Source organism: Scomber scombrus, chromosome 18, assembly GCF_963691925.1.
Source record: "Scomber scombrus chromosome 18, fScoSco1.1, whole genome shotgun sequence".
Lineage (NCBI taxonomy): Eukaryota > Metazoa > Chordata > Actinopteri > Scombriformes > Scombridae > Scomber > Scomber scombrus.
The window spans coordinates 28202120-28221139 of record NC_084987.1 but is presented as its reverse complement, the minus strand read 5'-3'; the positions used below and the strand labels follow the sequence as shown (position 1 = coordinate 28221139).

Sequence of the window (19020 nt, the reverse complement as noted above, 5' to 3'; positions counted from 1 at the left end):
TATTACCTTGGATGAATAAGAAATTCCTTTATAAAGACAGATTTAGCCTTAAAGCTGGAATGTGGGACTTTTCCATATAAATGAACATCCATTACAGTCAAGCCCTTGCCAAACGACCTCACGCAATGCTGACTAAGCCAATCACTGCCAGCTAATTGTCAAAAAAGGTCTGTATACTTACTCACAGTACTTGAGAAGACACTCCCACTTCACTACATGACACACCCGCTTGATTAGGTTTAGGCATGAGTGAGATGGTTGGTATCATTTATTAGAAGGTGTTGAGTTGTGTAGCATGCTGTTAGGGTAAGAAATATGGAGGAGGTTGTGTATTGAAGTGGGTGTGTTGTGTAAGTCTGCAAGACTACAACTCAAAAAAATTAGAGCAAAGGAAATGACCTGGATGAATGCATACTGTGCATGCTCTGTGGGTGTTGGGGCACATACAGCATCTGCACTAGAGACTTACTTCTAGTTTGCCATCAGCTAATTTGAATGGGGATGAAATGATTCTCCTAGACTTTCCAAATGTTTTTGGACTAAATGGAACAAACTGATAGTGAAACAAGGTCTTTCACTGGGATTGGTGCCCATTGATCCACTGTTTTTACAGTGATGACAGTGCGCTACAGGAGCTAGGAGGTGTATGTCGACAGTGTTTTTGTTTTGCTTTGACTGACCAGAAGGGAGAGACAAAAGTTCCACAATGTAGGTTTAATCTTAAACAAAGTAACTGCACCCAGTCTAATAATCCTTCTTTTACTGCCAGCTAATGGTTGCTGCATGCCTAACTACACCACTTCACTTAGTACTATAGCACAACACTACATCACAACTTTCAACACACAGAGATCAGTGCTACATGCTTTTCCTCCACAAGATCCAGTGTGGAGATACTCTTTGAGTTGCATTTTGAAAGAAACAATATTTCCAATCAAATCAAATTCACTCCATGTATACTCTGTACACTGCCAAAACTTTATGTGGTCATCAACATAATAGCCCAATATATTATAAGTATAACTCTGGAGTTCTGGGTTTTTATTGCCAAAATAAAACTGATGTGTGCTAAAACAACAGTGATGTTGATAAATGTTTCAGTTTTACAACCACCACACCATTCATAAATGTATAAGTGCACTGTGTTGCATGTAACTTCATCAGCATACTTTATCGTCATAGTCTTGACTGGAATTGCATGGCTTAACTTCATATGCCAAGTGTTTTACATGGACTGAAGGAAACCAAAAACTTGCTCTCCAAGTTGAGTCCAAAATGTCAGAGACTAATAGTGCCATCACAGATTTGGACAAAACCATAAATGGACCAGTTTCAAGAGTCACAGAGACAGAAAATGTGATCAGCATAGTGGAAGACATGCTACTAGAACTGGACAAACAATGACTACCTGCTTGAAAAAGTCAATTAACTGAAACTAGAGCTGGCACAATAACATCTGAATCATACATCTACCAGAGGGATGTGAAGGCACGAACCCAGTGAAATTTTTCACTGACTGGCTTCCACCTGCCCTGGACCCTGACAATTTCTCCAATCCCATCATCATAGAGCGGGCATACTGGACATTATTCCCCAGACCCCCGCCTGACAGGAAACCAAGACCTGTCATAATCGGATTCTTGAAGTATTAAGACTAGCAAAGGGTCCTGTGTGTGCTTCAAAGGAGAAAAAAAAACATTCAACACAACAGCATACCTGTCATACTATTCCCCGATGTGAGTCCTGCTCTCACCATATGTAGAGAGTTACAGTCAGAAAGATGCTCTTTGCACTACTCCTCCACAAAATGCTGAGGATTTTCCATGACAACCAGCAATGATTATTCAAAACATTCAAAGAAGCCATGGCATTCCTTCATAAGCCACGTCCTGAGTGACTGCTTAGACTGCCAGTGGTACTTCCAGTGGCACAAAGGATAAATATCTCTTGTTAGGCATTTTTGAACAGTTGGTGTAAGCGTCCATTAGAGTTCAACATCCACTTACATTGTTGTACTACTACAATGGTAGAGTGTGTGTTGGACACAACAGCTAGCAGCTCAAATAGTTTAACCTCAGTCACCCGTTTTTAATTGGTCATTAGTTGATTTGATCACTATTTTTATATCTTTTGATTTTGTCAATATTTCAACCTTAGCCTTACATAATATATACTATTCTAACTTCCCCTAACGTGATATAAAATGGAGGGTGATAATGTTAATGTTAACCCTATGATAGGTGTTTGTTGACACAGCTGTGTGAGAATGCTAGCACTTTAAAGGTTGCTAGGTTGACAACCTGAGCAAAGAGGCTGTGTTTTTTCGATGAGTGTCATACCATGCAGATGTGTGTTGGCTTTAAGATTGAGGCATGATTAAATGTTTTTGATACTGCCAGGTTTTAAACTCTGACAGTATCAAACTGTCAGTAGCAGATAAGGCTAACAGGCTAGCCTTCTATTTCAGCACCAAACTTGGGGCCTTTCCAACCCACAGGCAGGGCTGCAGAGTTAATCCCTTACATTGAGGCTTAACAGGGGAAGGATAATTCACACTTATAATTGATTCAGGGGCTTAATTTGCACAGAAAATGAAAGGAAATTGAATAAAAAAATAAAAAATAAAAGAGCATCAGCGTGAGTGGCAGGGTTGGTGTGTGTGACTTCCATTAATGTTATCTACATGCAGCTTTTCTCTCTCTGTCCTTTTTTTTACCTCTGCCTGCTAATATGCACTCCCCCACCTTTGATCTCCCTTTCTCTTTCATTTTTCATTCAGTAAGCTTGGTTTTGTTCTTTTCCATCGTCACTCTCTGCAACCTCCTACATCCCTTTTTACTTTCCGTGTGTGTGTGTGACATGTGGATAAAAAAACTGAACATCAAATTCAAAGTCATTGTTGGCAAAATAATGCATTTCTGTATCTGCTCTGTACTTTGATGAAGCTATTTTATGTCACTCTTCCTCCATCTGTCCTTCTTTTCCTCGTTCTGTTAACAGTCTTTGTCTTCACCTATTTTAGCAGGTCAAATACATTTATTTTTCTAATCCACCACTCCTACAGTTAAGGTTTTATTAAGTTCAGACAACTGTGAAAGTTAACTCCTTGATGTTTGGTCGTCCACTGACTCCTGCATGATGACCTTTGACATCTTCTCAGTGAAGTAGGGGACACCTTATATCCAGCCTTATTTCAACCTTGAAAATGAAAAATGTTTGCATATTCATTGGTAGATTCTACAGATGTCAAACACTGCTGAAATCAGGATGGCTTACCCTTTCCAGATTGCATTGTCATTTAAAAGTAATCTAGTATTGTTGTCTGCTGAACTGCATGTACTGTAGCTATTGGAGCATGTATGTATTAATTGCCAGCTTACAATGTACCTAAAATGTTAATATTTGGCATTGTAGTGATAAATGCCAAAAGCCTGTAGGTAAAAGCAGTGAATGTCGAGCTAAAAGTGGTGACATTTCAACATTGTTGAACTGAAATGCTTTAGCTACTCATACACACACTGACACAAGCAGTTACATGCTGCACACAGACACACACACACAGCTTCCATTTTCATCTGCTCAGTGATGGAGGATTGGGCTGTGAGCAAGCAACTCCAACTACAAAAGCATCATCACCCATGTCCTACAAACTTGTGTAAAATGAGACATTAGCAGGTGATAGGGACCAATAAAAGTCATAGATGTCTTTATGCTCATTGAAATTTGTTTATTTGATGAAATCTCTATCGTTTTCCTCCTCCCTGTCTATCCCATTCATGCAGTTCGCCAGTGGAATCAGTTTTATTTTATGCTATCACCACCCTCCACAACCTGTTGCTGCACCAAGAGGGAGCCAAGATGGCGGTGCGTCTCGCTGATGGCCTACAGAGGATGGTTCCCCTACTGAAAAAGAGCAACCCCAAGTTCCTAGCCATCACTACTGACTGTCTCCAGCTCCTGTCCTATGGCAACCAGGAGAGCAAGGTAAGGGTGGGTTTGTGTGACCCTTCAATGTCAGACAGGAGATCTTAGTTATGTCCACTTACAGAATAACACCTACTTTCTGTCTCTTATCAGCTAATCATACTAGCCAATGGGGGCCCAGAGGGTCTGGTGTTCATCACGAGAAACTACAACTATGAGAAGCTGCTGTGGACCACCAGCCGTGTGCTCAAAGTGCTGTCTGTGTGTCCCAGCAACAAGCCAGCCATAGTAGAGGCTGGTATGTCCACATTACTGAACATGAATGTAGACCATTGAATGGAGATGGGTGTATAGTATGTTAATGTACTTGTACACCTCTGTTCAGGTGGTATGCAGGCTTTGGGTCAGCACCTCACGGGTTCCAGTCAGCGTTTGATCCAAAACTGTCTGTGGACACTCCGTAACCTGTCAGATGCTGCAACCAAACAGGTATGTATTGATTCATTAACTAAATGAAATAAAATTAAAACCTTAAAAAAACAAATAGCCACAGCCAAAAACATGCAGACGTCACTATTAGGCGGACCGCGGTCTGGATCCGGACCAGACACCATCCTACCCAGACCTGGACCTGTAACTGATGAAATATTGAGGATTACAACTTCAAGCTACTGAAAAATAACACAGACATTATGATGTTCTGCACCTTCATTTGAGGAAATTTTCACAAATTGTACCTCAGTGATTTTTAATTGAATACCCCTGCTCATAAATAATAAGTAAAATAAATAAATAAATACAACACAATTTTGCCCTAGTATAGGTGTACTTATTGCACTAAAATAACTGTAATTATTGCTCTTGTGTGAATGTAATTATGCACTAGAATGTAATTTCGCTGTTTCTCTTTGTTAATACTACACAGTAAAAAAAACCTGTCCCTGCGGGATGGAAGAAGACACAAAATCACAAACTATGTTCTATTGTGGTCAGAATGTTTGTGGGTGTAGGTGGGAGTGGACACACAAATTAAGGAGCATGCAAGTGTGTAACACACATTGCAGGAGCAGACAGTAACCATCAGGAATCCAGTGGGAGTGGCAGTAAGAAAACATTTCTGTACAGGGCTCTAGTTTCCACCACCAGTACTATTGTCATTGCACTACTGTCAATGCTTCAACTGCTACTATTACTGTCAGTGATACCACCACTACTACATCTAGAGGTTGTCCACTAATCAGGATCAGCGGTTCAATTCCCGGCTTGTCCTTGGGCAAGATACTTAACCCCAACTCTTTGTGTTTGTTTTTCTCGGTTTCCGGGTGATATACTTATGTTGTTTAGCCCTTTTGGTTATTTTGTTTTGCTTATTTATATTTGGGTTGTTGTTTGAAAGACTGCATTACATTACTTAGTTTATTCTTGGATGGTTTAATGTATACTGGGTTGTGCAAGTGTGTTTTATGGGTTTTTGATCTTCAGTTTGCTCTGTTTCCCTTCTGTGTTCCTGCACTCCTCCCCGGCCCATTCTTCCCTCCACATCTGTCCTGCATCATCTTCGTTAGCCCAGCCCTGCCCTAAGTGTTTTTCCCCAGCCTTCAACCCAGTCCTGTATCAGCCTCGTCACCCTTGCCCTGTCTCCAGTGTTCTGTCAGCCTGTCCCTGTCTAGTCACCTGTTCCCCATCAATGTATTAGTTTTGTCTGTATTTAAGTCTTGTCTGTATTTAAGTCCAAAGCTTTTTGGTGTTTTGCCTACGATTCCAAGTATGATGACATTTTTCTTCAGCCCTTCGGTCTCTGCATTTGGGTCCACCTGCTCCACTATCTATAACATACTTGGTCACCCCTTGGACTCCCGTTTTTAAGCATTGCGTTTGCATTTTAACTGTGGCGATCTTGGATTTTTGGAGCTACAATGACCATATTTGGACTGAGATGTCAACTGCTAGCTGTTAGCTTGTTTAGTGTGGTGCATTTACAGTCTGTGGTTAACTGTGATAATGCGAACGCTAATTTTTGAAAGCAGAAAGCAAGCATGAAACCATTAAAAAAAAAATGTACTTACAAGGAAAAAACTGAACACCTGACTCCTTGGTCTTTTAGTACAACCAAACGCTGAACAAGATTTCTTTTAAGACCAAAATGTTAAAAATGAATGTATTGAAAATACACTGACATAGCGACGGCTATGGCTAAGCCTATATATGGTTACATTACCTAACCAACATTGTCACTGTGTTAGTGACTTCTCAGTCACAACATAGCCATGCCATATTTTACTCTAAATGGGATAATTTATAAAATGAACATCCTGCTGTTATAGTTTGAAACTAACAATTGAGACCATAAAGTCATTAGAAAGCTGTTTACCGAGGTAATAAATCTAGTGAGAAGTAGGGTCATTTTCTCATAGAGTTCCCCATACAGTTTTATTTTTGGAGCCAGTGGAGCTTCCCTCTGCTGGCCAATAGAGGCTCATTCTAAGGTAATGACAACACAACACTTCTTATTTCAAGGTGATTATATAATACTAATTAAAACATAATTATGAATATTATTTTCCATTTTTGCCAAGTCTGTTCCACTAGATGGCACTAAATTCTCCACAGTGCACCATTGCTGTTACTGCCAGTGCGACTACCACTAATACTACTGCCATTGCGCCTACTGTCACTACTACTACTACTACTACTACTACTATAAGCAGAAACCATAGGCCTACTATGATTTGTTCATTTGTTCTCTCTCTGTCTCTTTGTCTCCATTGGTCACTCTGTCCAGGAGGGGTTAGATGGTCTTCTGCAGATACTGGTAACTCAGTTGGGCTCAGATGATGTCAACATGTTGACCTGCGCCACTGGCATCCTGTCCAACCTAACCTGTAACAACTCACGAAACAAGGTAGCCATGTTAATTATGAAATGGTAAACTGTATGGGTATGTGGATATCTGATAATTTTGGTCACATTGTGACTCTTTTCTATGTCATTCCATCACTTCCATCACTAAGGGTTTTAATCTTCTAAACCAGACTCCACCCTTCTCTTTCCATGCTTTGAACAAGATGTTGCCCCCACAAGTCTATTAGTGATGTAGCAATTATGGATATTAAAAGTTATAATTTCTCGTTATCAGGGGCACCACCTCATGTTTATGAGGAAATAAGGATTGTACTTATTTAATTGGTTGTTTGACTTACTAATTAATAAATCAATACATTTCTGAATCAGTCAAATATCTGAAGTTCATGGCTCTACAGTTCAATAGATCCCCTGTATCACTTCAAAGAATAGACATACACAATTGATTGAGTTTTATGGATTTTATTAACTAATGTAATGATGAGTTTGCAATACCATATGAATTCAACAGATTGTAACTCAATATAGTGACATGAATGAAAGATGATGGTGAATGATGAATTTTATGAAGTGAGGATTATCCGGGTCGGCTGGCCTGTCAGACTGCCTGGTCCGGTGATAGTCTGCTAGCAGACTTTGTCCCTCTCAATTATGACAAGTCGTAGGGTTGACAGATGTTTATCTGCCCAAAAGCTCTCGCAGGTTGATGAAAGATGGAGGAAAAGTCCAATATAACTAGTGCACTGTTTAATAACTTTCTGGAGAGATGTCAGCCTTGGCCACACGTCAAAATCCTCAAAAATGTCAAAAACAGGCTGAATGCAAAACTTAATGACGAGTTTACTTTAAAGGCCTTTTCTCAGTATGTTTGCTGACAAAAATTACAAGATTACAAAAACTTAAGAAAACTAAGATAAAGAATAACTAAAGATTAAAAGAATTAGATAAGGTGACAAAAGTAAGAATGTGTGTGGTGAAGAAAAGAAAAGAAGATTAGCAGAGCAAAACCTGACGCAAAGCCGGTTTTGGAGGGGTGCAGCTAGTTTTTTATCCTGGGGAGGGCTTTTGTGTCAGCCAATCAGATTCATCAAAGCTACTTTGAGGATCTAATTTCCAACTTTTTACCGCAAAACTTTTCATCATGATCATTCATTCAGTATTTTATGATTATAAAATGCATACTATAACATAGTAGTTCTATAACACAGAACACAGGATGTATCATTCTGGCATTGATATGACATCAGCTTGATGAATCAATTCATTAAAACCTGAAAAAGATTAATATGATCAAGCATAACTAATCTACTTATTCCATGATAGATAATTGATTATCACCATAATGGTCCTGGTCCAATTGACTCATCTCAGGGTCAAAGGTGATTCTGACCAGATGATGTTCTGAGCTGTACTGATGCTGTGTTGGCTACAGTGACATGAAAAACTGCCCCAGACAAAATGTACAAGTTTATAGATGTGCATGTTCACAGTATTATTATGACTTCAACAGACAATTTTAATAAAATGGTCATTTTGATGTACAGTATTCAGTATGAGACACAATGTTAAGATTTGGTACCCTTAAGCTTGATTTATACTTCTGCGTCACATCGACGGCGTAGCTACGTGTAGCCCTCTGCGTCGACGCGGACCCCTACGCCGTAGCCTGACGTGCACCTCCAAAAAATCCTAACTACGTGTCACGGCAACGCAGACCGCAAGGGCTGTGATTGGTCCGCTCAAAACGTCAGTTCCTCTGGCAGTTTCGTTTATTTTCTACAGACCACCTCCGCAAACGTCTTTTCTGTCGCCTGCGCCTCAACATTTGCAATAAAATCATTTGATCTTCAATATTGATGAGCTCCAACTCCAAACACACCCGCTCTACCTTGGTCATCATTGTCTATTGTGACCGGAAGATAAACAAGGATACGGATACCACACACACACACACACACACAGTCACACCCCCCGGTGAATTGCAGAGCAACGCGTTCCCCTCGACGCAGAACTTCGAAAGGTCAACAACGGTGTCGGAACAACGGCGTAGCTACGGCATCGTTCCGACGCAGAAGCATAAATCAGGCTTTAGTCGTAACGTTGATTTACTATAAAACATATCCCAATTGGTGTCACGTGACCTGTATGAAAGATGGCTGCGTCTACCTAGAGGCTCTTGCCCTTTTTCCCCAAACTTTTTAAATAACTGCGGTAATAAATTTTTTCTCTTTGTGCGATGCATTGAAACTTAATAGTTAAGCACCCAGGAGTTAATAACAACAAGAACTTTTGACTAACAAGTGCTAATCCGACCACACACCGACCGGCCGTCAACTCAGCACACCTGTTTGGCATCATGGATCAGGAGGTTATTGCCAAAGCAGTTGAATTAGCTATGGCCAAAAACAGAGACTATTTGGATGAGAAATTTAAAGAACTGAGCGATACACTCACTAAACTACATGTGGACGTTGATGTTGTTACTCAAGATGTGGCTAAACTGCAGAAGGTTACTTCAACTCTCACCAAACGTACAGATACCACGGAAAAAGTAACAAGTGCCACCCGACGGAGGATATCCGAACTGGAGCAAAAGCTGGCTGACCTTGAAGACAGAAGCCGCTGAGATAACGTACGGATACGGGGTGTCCCAGAGGGAGTGGAGGGTGGAAATGTTTGTCAATATGTCACTAAAGCCCTCCCCAAATGGCATCTCAAACTGAAAGGTCCAAAGACGGAGGGCATGAGGGCACACCGAGTCGGACCGGAGAAACCCGATCGCCCGACACCCAGAACGATTATTTGTTATTTGCTCAAATCTACCGACAGGGATCGCATTTTTCAGGCGGCGCGAGAGGCTGCACGCGGGGAGGAAGGCCCACCGAGGCATGAAAGCGGCAGAGAAATTACCCTCAGCTCTGATTACAGCAACTTCACTATTTCGCCGCGGCGGGAGTTTTCTACAACCATGGATGAAGCAAGGAAACTGAGCTACCAGGCTTTTCTTTTGTTTCCTGCAAAGCTGAAGCTGGTCAAGGGATCCGCCTATCATATTTTCAACACCCGCAGGGAAGCCGATGTCTTTTTAGGCTTGGAGAAGGAGGACACTGCGGAAACTAACGTTGTGATGTCCAGCGACAACGGTCCGGATTGAATGCGCTGATGAGTGGCGTATTGCCGGGTAACCTACCGGTAGGCGAATGTACTTAGATTTATCCCTTTCTCTGTCTGTTAAGTTCAATCTCCCTCCATGTGATCAGCAAATGACTATTATATGACTGAATTAATAAGAGTAACTAAGTTTGTTGTTATTGTTGTTTTCTAAGTACATAGGCCTACTAAAGTTGAAATGCAACTGAATTTTTTGGTTACGATGGGGACTGGCATTATCCACTGGGCTTTGTCAACTTTCTCAGTGTGAAGTGTCCAATAGTTAGGGTTTTGTTTATTGTTTTTCCCCACTCAACAGTTGAGTGGTTATGTTTGTGTCTGTTTTTGTTTGTTTTTTTCGTTTTTTTGTTGTTGTTGGGGTCGAGCGGCAAGGGTATGAAAGGGATAATTGTCGGGTTTGTAATTTATTGGACAGGTGTGTACATAGACAGATGTGGCATTTACTTTTTATTATGTTGTGGAACCTGTATTTGAGAACTTTCTTAAGGCTAGAGTTAGGCTCACTTAACATTTCCTTGTATCCTAAAATGTTAACTTCGATATGACTACATTACAATTTGCTAGTTTCAATACCAATGGGCAAAATAATCCTGTAAAGTATACTGCTTGCCTAGACCTTCTATGTAGGCAGCAAGTACATGTGGCATTTATTCAGGAATCACATTTGGGAAGTAACGATGTTAACCGTTTTAGCAATAAAAATTATTATGCAGTGGCTTCCAGCTCTGTCTCATCTAAATCTAGAGGCTCTTTAGTGGTGCTATAACGTAATTTGTCACTTACTATTCTGGAAAATTATGGGAGTGTTGATGGCCGTATATCATATATAAAAACAATTCTAGAAGGCATTAAATGGCTTTTGTATCCATTTATGCTCCAAATGAATATAACCCAGACTTTTTTACTTATTTAATAGACCTGCTATCCAATATGCAGGAATTTTCCTTAATTCTCGGCGCTGACATGAATGCCACTTATCTTACGATTGATCGCTCAAATTACTCAAATCATCACTCCCAAAATGCTTCCTCAAATAGTCTCACTAAACTTATAGATGACTTTAGCCTTATTGACACTTTTCGTGTAATTAATCCAACATTGACTCTATATAGATTTTATTCTAATAGGCACAGATCTTATTCCCGTATTGATTACATTTTTATTTCTGCTTCATTGATAGCTAAAATTCACAGTGCAATGATTCTACCTACTCCCCTTTCTGATCATAATATTGTGATGTCTAAGATCACCCTTAAGAATACACCCAAAAAAGCAATAAGATGGCGCTTTAACTCATCTTTGCTTAATAATGCTAGTTTTTGTCAATTCTTTAAAGATGAGTTACAAAAATATATAACTATAAATGAGGGTTCTGTTGATGACCCACGGTTTTTCTGGGGTGCTTTAAAGGGATTTATACGCAATTCTGCAATATCATTTTCAGCCTATCAGAATAAAACTAGGTTAGAGAAAATAAATCAATTATACGCTAAATTATCTGATCTCGAAAATATCCATCAAGCTTCTCCTTCTGATGATGTTAAAGTGATCCTTGATGTCACACGCTCTGAGCTAAACTCATTGCTGAGGCAAAGGGCAGAATTCTTAATGTTGAGAACTAGGAGAAACTACTATTTCAATGGATCCAGGCCCAGTCATCTGCTCTCGTTGAGGATCAAACAAAATGAAAGTTATTTTTAATATTTAGTTAATATTCAGACGGAATATTAACAGATCCGCAACATATAAACACAGAATTTTGCAACTTTTAGTCTAATCTCTACAATTCAGAGTTAACACCAGACATCTCGAAATGCAATGATTTCATGAAAACTCTTAATCTATCCTCTTTAACTCAGGAGGAAGCAACACAGTTGGAGGCCCCTTTTACTCTAAATGAGCTTAAAAATGCTATTCTTAGCATGAAAAGAGGAAAATCTCCTGGATGGGATGGTATTCCTCCAGAATTTTACCCTACATTTTGGGAAGAACTTGGTCAATATATGTTAGATATGATATTGGCTTCAGTTCATTTCTTAGAGATGTCAATATGGCTCTTCTTGCTGTCCTTCCTAAACCTAAGAAAGACCCTTTATTTTGCAATAAGTATAGGCCCTTGAGTATTTTGTGTGCCGAATTGAAGGTATATGCTAAAGTCTTAGCGTCAAGAATTGAGCCTAATTTAAACAAGTTAGTACATCAGGATCAGACTGGTTTTGTGAAATCCCGCCTAGCAGGAGATATTATACGTAGGTTACTACATGTGATACATTTTTCCAAAGATATCGGGGACCCCTGCGCAGTGCTGTCCCTCGACTCCGAAAAAGCTTTTGATCGGCTCAAGTGGCAGTACTTGTGGGAGGTCTTTGGTAGACTTGGTTTTGGGCAGGCTTTCATTGAAATGGTTAAGGTTCTCTGCTCCAAACCCTACAACTGTAGTTACAGTTAACAATATTTTGTCGACTCCATTCCCTATTTGTACAGGTTCACGCCAAGGTTGCCCTCTCTCTCCACTCCTGTTTGCTCTTTCACTTGAACCTCTGGAGTATTAGACAACATCCAAATATTGAACCTATATAAATTACCCATTTCAATGTCAGCTAGAATATCCATAATCAAAATGGATATTCTCCCAAGAATACATTTTTTTTCAAATATGATTCCTCTTCCACTTCCTAAAAACTATTGGGACAACTTGAGTATGATCATTTCTAAACTTGTTTGGGGTGGAAAATGACCACGTCTTAAATTGTCTACATTACAAAGGAGCAAAAAGGATGGTGGTTTAAATGTTCCAAATTTCAAACTGTATTTCTGGTCTTCTATAATACGCCCTGTATCTGTTTCATCCATCTGTATGGGTCTCTTGGAGACCAATTGAAGAAAATCTAGCCCATCCACATAGGTTACAAGATCAAATTTTTTCTGCTCTTCCCGTCAAAAATGCTAAATGCCAACTTGGGCCAGTTATGTCTTTTTTACTGTCAACATGGCAGGCGGTAGAGAAACATTGTCAGATTTTTCAAAAATGGTACACCCAGAACCCCCTTTTTAATAATTTTGACCTTACCATGGGGGGAGCTCCCTTTCAGTTTCCTCAATGGGCTAATAAGGACATTAATATTCTAGCGGATGTTTGGGAAGAAAGTGGGATGATCTTTGACAATTTATGTTTTCTGTATAATGTTCCTAAGACCTCTTGTTTGTTTTACCTCAGACTCAGACTAGCTATTCGTACCTATGGTGTTCCATGGGGTGAAAATTTGGCAACCTATGCGCTCCATTCTTTACTAGATGCCAGAGGTCAGACTAAAGGGTTAACATCTAAAATGTATGCGTTTTTAAACTCTGTAAACCTCTAAATATCGATCAGACTTGGAGCAGAGATCTTGACATTTCTGTTGAGGATATGTGTTGAACAACTGTCTGGAAAAACTTAGATCATACTTCTAAAAACCCAAATCATAAATGGATACATTTTAAATTCATACCTAGGATGTATCTTACTCCTATTTAATTCTATTAAATTTATATCCTCCCCGAACTGCGAGCTCTGCCTAAATCATGATATTGGAACTTTTATGCATATGTATTGGCATTGTCCAAGAGTTGACATTTTTTGGAAAATGGTATCGTCTACATTGTCTTCATTTCTAAATGTTGAAATTCCTTACAGTCCTAAACAGTTTTTACTGAATGATACCTCTGTCTTAACTTTATCTTAATGTCATTATTCTGTTTTATTATTTGCTGGTCTGACAGCTGCTAAAAAGATGCTAGCACTTCGCTGGCAACCGCCTCACTCTCTCTCTCGGACTCATTGGTTAAATTCTTTATTAGATATTGTATACATGGAACTGTCAGTAGCAAGAATGCACAATGCCAAGCAAGCCACTATAATCTCCTTTCTTTTTTGTCTTTTTTTCTATATATGTGTGTTGTGTAAGTGTGTGGCTGCACCCGTTGATTGATGGATCTTTAGACCTGGCAACTATTATGTAGCTGATTGCAACCTCAAAATGTCTTAAACCTGTCTATGTGTTACATCCTTGGCTGCCTGGGGATGTGGGGGGAGGGTTGTTTGTTGGGGTTTTTTTTGTGTGTGTTTTGTTTCATTTTTTTTTTTTTTATGTTTCTGATGAAAAACCTCAATTAAAAAATAAATAAATAAATGTAACATATCCCAATTATAATATAATATGTATATATATGACATAGTGTGTCTTAATTAGGAGACATGAAGACTTTATTTGAATTATTACAATATTTTCAGCATTCCTAATTTTGCCCCTCAATTTAATTTTTAACAAAAGAAGATCCACCAAACTCCACTCTCTGTTACTTTCATAACATCAGTATTTCTTCGCTTTCACAACTGTTCAATTGGTTCTAACCAAGAAAGTAAAATTAATTGGTTGTGTTTTAGTTCTTGTTTGGTTTCATATTTACACTGACTGAGGTGATGTTGTCCTGCATTACCCCCACTACATGCACCCACAGGAATCCATTTCCTGTCAATCAATCAATCAATCAATCTTTATTTGTATAGCGCCAAATCACAACAAAGTTATCTCAAGGCACTTTACACATAGAGCAGGTTCTAAACCGTACTCTTCAAGTTTTAATTTATAAAGAGACCCAACATTCCCACATGAGCAAGTGTGTGAAGCAGTTCATGCTATAGTTCACTGAACCTGATGTGTTTATTTGATTAGTGTGGTGTCAAAATGAGTTAGTCCCGGCTGTCATAAATGTCATAAGTAATGGCTGTTTTGGGCTAAATAAGAGGTATCTTGAACCACATTATTACGGGGCACAGTTACTGTGTGGTTCATTATATCCATTTTTAATATTAATATAACTACTAAAATACATTCAATCTCTGTCCCTTTTTCACTTCCTTAATAGTAGTAGTCATTTTTTGATTGGGACCACGTACAGTGTTAAACATAAATGTATTGAATGTACTATAACAGAGACCGTATACTGTGTTTTCATCAACATGGGTGAACTACCATAAGTGCTCAGAGTCCATTACACAGAGACTGTAGTTATTTGTGTAAAATGAAAAAAAAAAACTTCCATGGGCAGTTCAAAACCAGTTTGTCTCATATGTTCTGACACCATGGCGATTGTGAAGTTCCACTAGAGACAGAGCACAAATCTTCTGAGCAGACATACCCATTCAAATCTAAACTGAAGGCACAGAAAATAGGAATGAGCCCAATATGATTGATCCACTTTATTATAGGATGCACATTTTGACTTTTAAATGCAGCTCTTATTTTAGGCTTGTTGAGAAAGGCTTGTTACAGCAGTAACGGGTCATCAATAGCCTATTTTCATTAGCTGCCAACACAGCTGAAGCGTGCAGTGCGTACCTGACACAGCTGTTTACAGGACATCAAAATTCATAAGTGTGGATGCTTACATTGTTATCTTTATATTTATAGTTATAATTATCGCTTCTAGTGTGGACGGCCCTTTACATACCTATAATCAAATCCTGATCCAATCTCGGTCTGCATTTTACCGGCATATAAGACGCACCGGTGCATCTTATTTACAGGTTTTCACGGTACACTTACTTGAATCTCTAAACTTTGGTCACTATGTGTAAAAAAAATTGGCTGTAACTCCCACACAGCTCTTTCTGTCTTGTTGTAAACATACTCAAATTACAGCTGAGACATGGAAGTTCAATGTACTACCCATTATTACATTTACAATTGAAAGTGCTGAAGCACAGAATCTGAAGAACAAAACAAAAAAAACTGGCTGGACTGTAAATGGGCTACTTGACAGTTCAGACAGATCTGAAGATGGATTTAACTGTAGTTTAGCTTGCTAATCATGTTAAAATCACATATCTCCTGTCACAAAATCCTTCCTGCTTTGATTGCATTTTCCTTGTACATACATATATTACTTATAGTATGAAAATGTATAAATATGAGTGAAAATATATGTGTGTGAGAATGAAAATATATGTATGTGAAAGGAGAATGTATGTGTGTGAGAGTGAAAATATATGTATGTGTAAGGAGAATGTATGTATGTGTGTGAGAGTGAAAATATATGTATGTGTAAGGAGAATGTATGTGTGTGAGAGAGCCAGAATGAATTATGGCTTGTACGGCCCCTCATATATAAAAGCTGGTCACGTTCTATTTTCCTGTGTATATGAATTCAATAAGAAAACAACAAAAATACATTTTGTGTGTGTGTGTGTGTGTACACCCAGGCTGGAAACCAAAGACAGAAAAGGTAAATATCAATATAATACATTGCTTTTTTAAAATAGATTTTCCTCCAGAGTGCAGGTTGTCTAAGGTATGGGGTGTACACAGCAGCTGAGATCTTAACAAAACACTGTACCACACACACACACACACACACACACACACACACACACACACACACACACACACACACACACACACACACACACACACACACACACACACACACACATGGACCTGCATGTGGCATTACAGATCAATTCTTTTTTTCCCTACCTGTTATCCCTCAGACTCTGGTGACTCAGTATGGTGGTGTGGAGGCATTGATCCATGCTGTGCTTCGTGCTGGGGAAAAGGAGGATGTTGCTGAGCCAGCGGTCTGTGCCTTGCGTCACCTCACATCCCGCCATCAGGACGCTGAGCTGGCCCAGAATGCTGTGCGGCTGCACTATGGTATCCCTGCGGTTGTTAAACTGCTGGGACAGCCACACTACTGGCCTGTAGTAAAGGTGAGGGGAGGCAGTACTCTGTATTAGTAGAATGTGGGCTAGATAAAAAGAAAGGAAAAGAAGGAAACAAAAGGAAAGTTGGAAAAAGAACGAGAGGAATGGAGGTTAAAAATCGGATTAGAGAAGGAATCAGTTTGAATCAGATTTGCCTGTAGTCTGAACGCAGCCTAAGATCTAAGCTAATTACGGTTGATTCTGTCTGGGCAACAATCCTTTAGGAGTTTGTTGTGGATTAGGTTGTTTTATAGTTGAGGTACTATACTGTTGAGGTCTTTGATGTCTCTGTTCCCCCTGACCTCTCTGTCATCTCTTCAGGCTACAGTTGGCCTGATCCGGAACCTTGCACTGTGCCCGGCCAATCAGGCACCACTGAGGGAGGCAGGTGCTATTCCACGTTTGGTCAACCTGCTGCTGAAGGCTCACCAGGACACGCAAAGACACGCCTCCTCTGCTCAGCAGACATACCAGGTGGGAGCACACACACAAACAGAGATGTTTGTTTCCCTGAACACATATTTTACCAATTGGAGATGTTCTGTACAAACAGATCTTACACACCAAAGCTCAACTGAATAAACCTTGTCACTGACTAAGTAGCTTTTAGCACTGGCCAATGTACCAACATTCACTTTTCAGCTCAGCTGTGATAAACAGCATGTTACTTCCTTGTTAGCCACAGAAATAATCCTTTACATCTCATGATGTGATTTATAGGCCTAGTTCTCTACTGAACTTAAAGTAACATTGTGAACATGCAACAGACTGGACAACAGCATGGAAATGAATGCATGCATGATGTGTGAACAGTGTGAACAGTGATGGGATTGTTTTGTTAAAAAAAAACCAAATGAACTCCATGGAACTGTTGGAATCAGCAAAGTGATCCATTATCAGCCCCTCTGGTGCCAGCTGTGTAACAGGGAAACTCTCACATCATTATTGAGGATGTTTTGATACACAATCACCTCTATCTATAAGAGCAAACTCAACATTGGCTAAGAAAATGTTTTTTTTTTTCTTTCTGCTTCAGTATGATGTAGTCAATGAAACCACTGAACCTTGGGCAAGGACATACAGAATACTTACATTTTCATGTGCAGTCTCATAAATGATGCCAATCTTAAAGTGATTTTATATACTTATTCTAAATCTTTTTATCATCCACAGGGTTTGCAAGTACGAGTGTTACAAGTCGGATTCAGCAAACTCTTTTAACTCCACTAACTTCTTAAATCACTTGTTTGAACTTGACGTATGCCACTGGAATAATTTATAATAATAATTATTAACATGATGGACAACCCCCGTGTAGCTCAAATGTCCAGTAAGGTGGTGTGTAGGCAGACTTAGCAGACATCTTGAGTTCTCAGAGGTGAAGATTTATTTACAATGCTCTCTATTACACATGTAGCTCAGCCAAAAAAAACAAAAAAAAGAAAGAAAATGTGTTCATATTAATAAATCAAACAAAAGCATGTGTTTGTGACAGCATGGATTTCATTCTCCCTCCCTTGCCAAAATCCCAACTGACTTTATAGGCAAGGCAAATTTATTTGTATAGCACATTTCAACAACAAGGCAATTCAGAGTGCTTCACATAAAACATAAAATGCATCAAGACAGGATATAAAAGAAACACATGGCAAAAAAAGACATTTAAATATAATTAAAAGTAATAAATTGGAGACAAAATTGGGCTAAAATTAAATTATTATTGCTAATTATTATATGTTCAGTTCACACCTTAACTGCTCCAGCCAGCACCATATCAATTAAAGGGGACCCAGACTTGTAACCGTAATACAAGGAAATCAAATTACATTTCATCTCCCTTACAGCCACATTTACATAACTAAATGACTCAATAAAAGGCAAGTTATCTTTAATATATTACTCCAGAATGCATTAAAGAAACAAAAGACACCTCCAATTGGTTTGGCCCAGTTATGTCAGCATGACATCACCAATACAATAAAAATCAGGAAATGCTGGGCAGGCCCCTCCAAAAAAATAGTCCTGATTGGCTAATTTGAACAAAGGAACAAACAATTGCACAATATTAAAACATACAACATAATGAAGATAACTAAAAATAACTAATATACTTTGATGTAAACTGTAACATAATGCTAACACAGACAAACCTGTAATGTTGCAATACTAATGGTAAATTATAGCAAAATGAACAAATGAAGAAAATAATATGGTATAATGTATAAGATGAACATGTGAGGGACAAGTGGTTTGTAAAGGAGAGTTCTCACCCACTTTGTCACAACCCCAAACAGTTCTGTCTGTTCTGATCCGTTTGC

General features: G+C 39.1%; 1 protein-coding gene across 1 annotated transcript in view; it reads left to right on the top strand.

Moving 5' to 3' along the window:
* Window positions 1-19020, top strand: part of LOC133998944 (junction plakoglobin-like) — a 161941-nt gene that overhangs the window by 115499 nt on the left and 27422 nt on the right. Inside the window, exons 6-11 of the mRNA XM_062438002.1 lie at window positions 3783-3984; window positions 4078-4222; window positions 4310-4413; window positions 6707-6826; window positions 16490-16708; window positions 17024-17176. Coding sequence (XP_062293986.1) covers window positions 3783-3984; window positions 4078-4222; window positions 4310-4413; window positions 6707-6826; window positions 16490-16708; window positions 17024-17176 — 943 coding nt within the window. The remainder of the gene's footprint in view (window positions 1-3782; window positions 3985-4077; window positions 4223-4309; window positions 4414-6706; window positions 6827-16489; window positions 16709-17023; window positions 17177-19020) is intronic.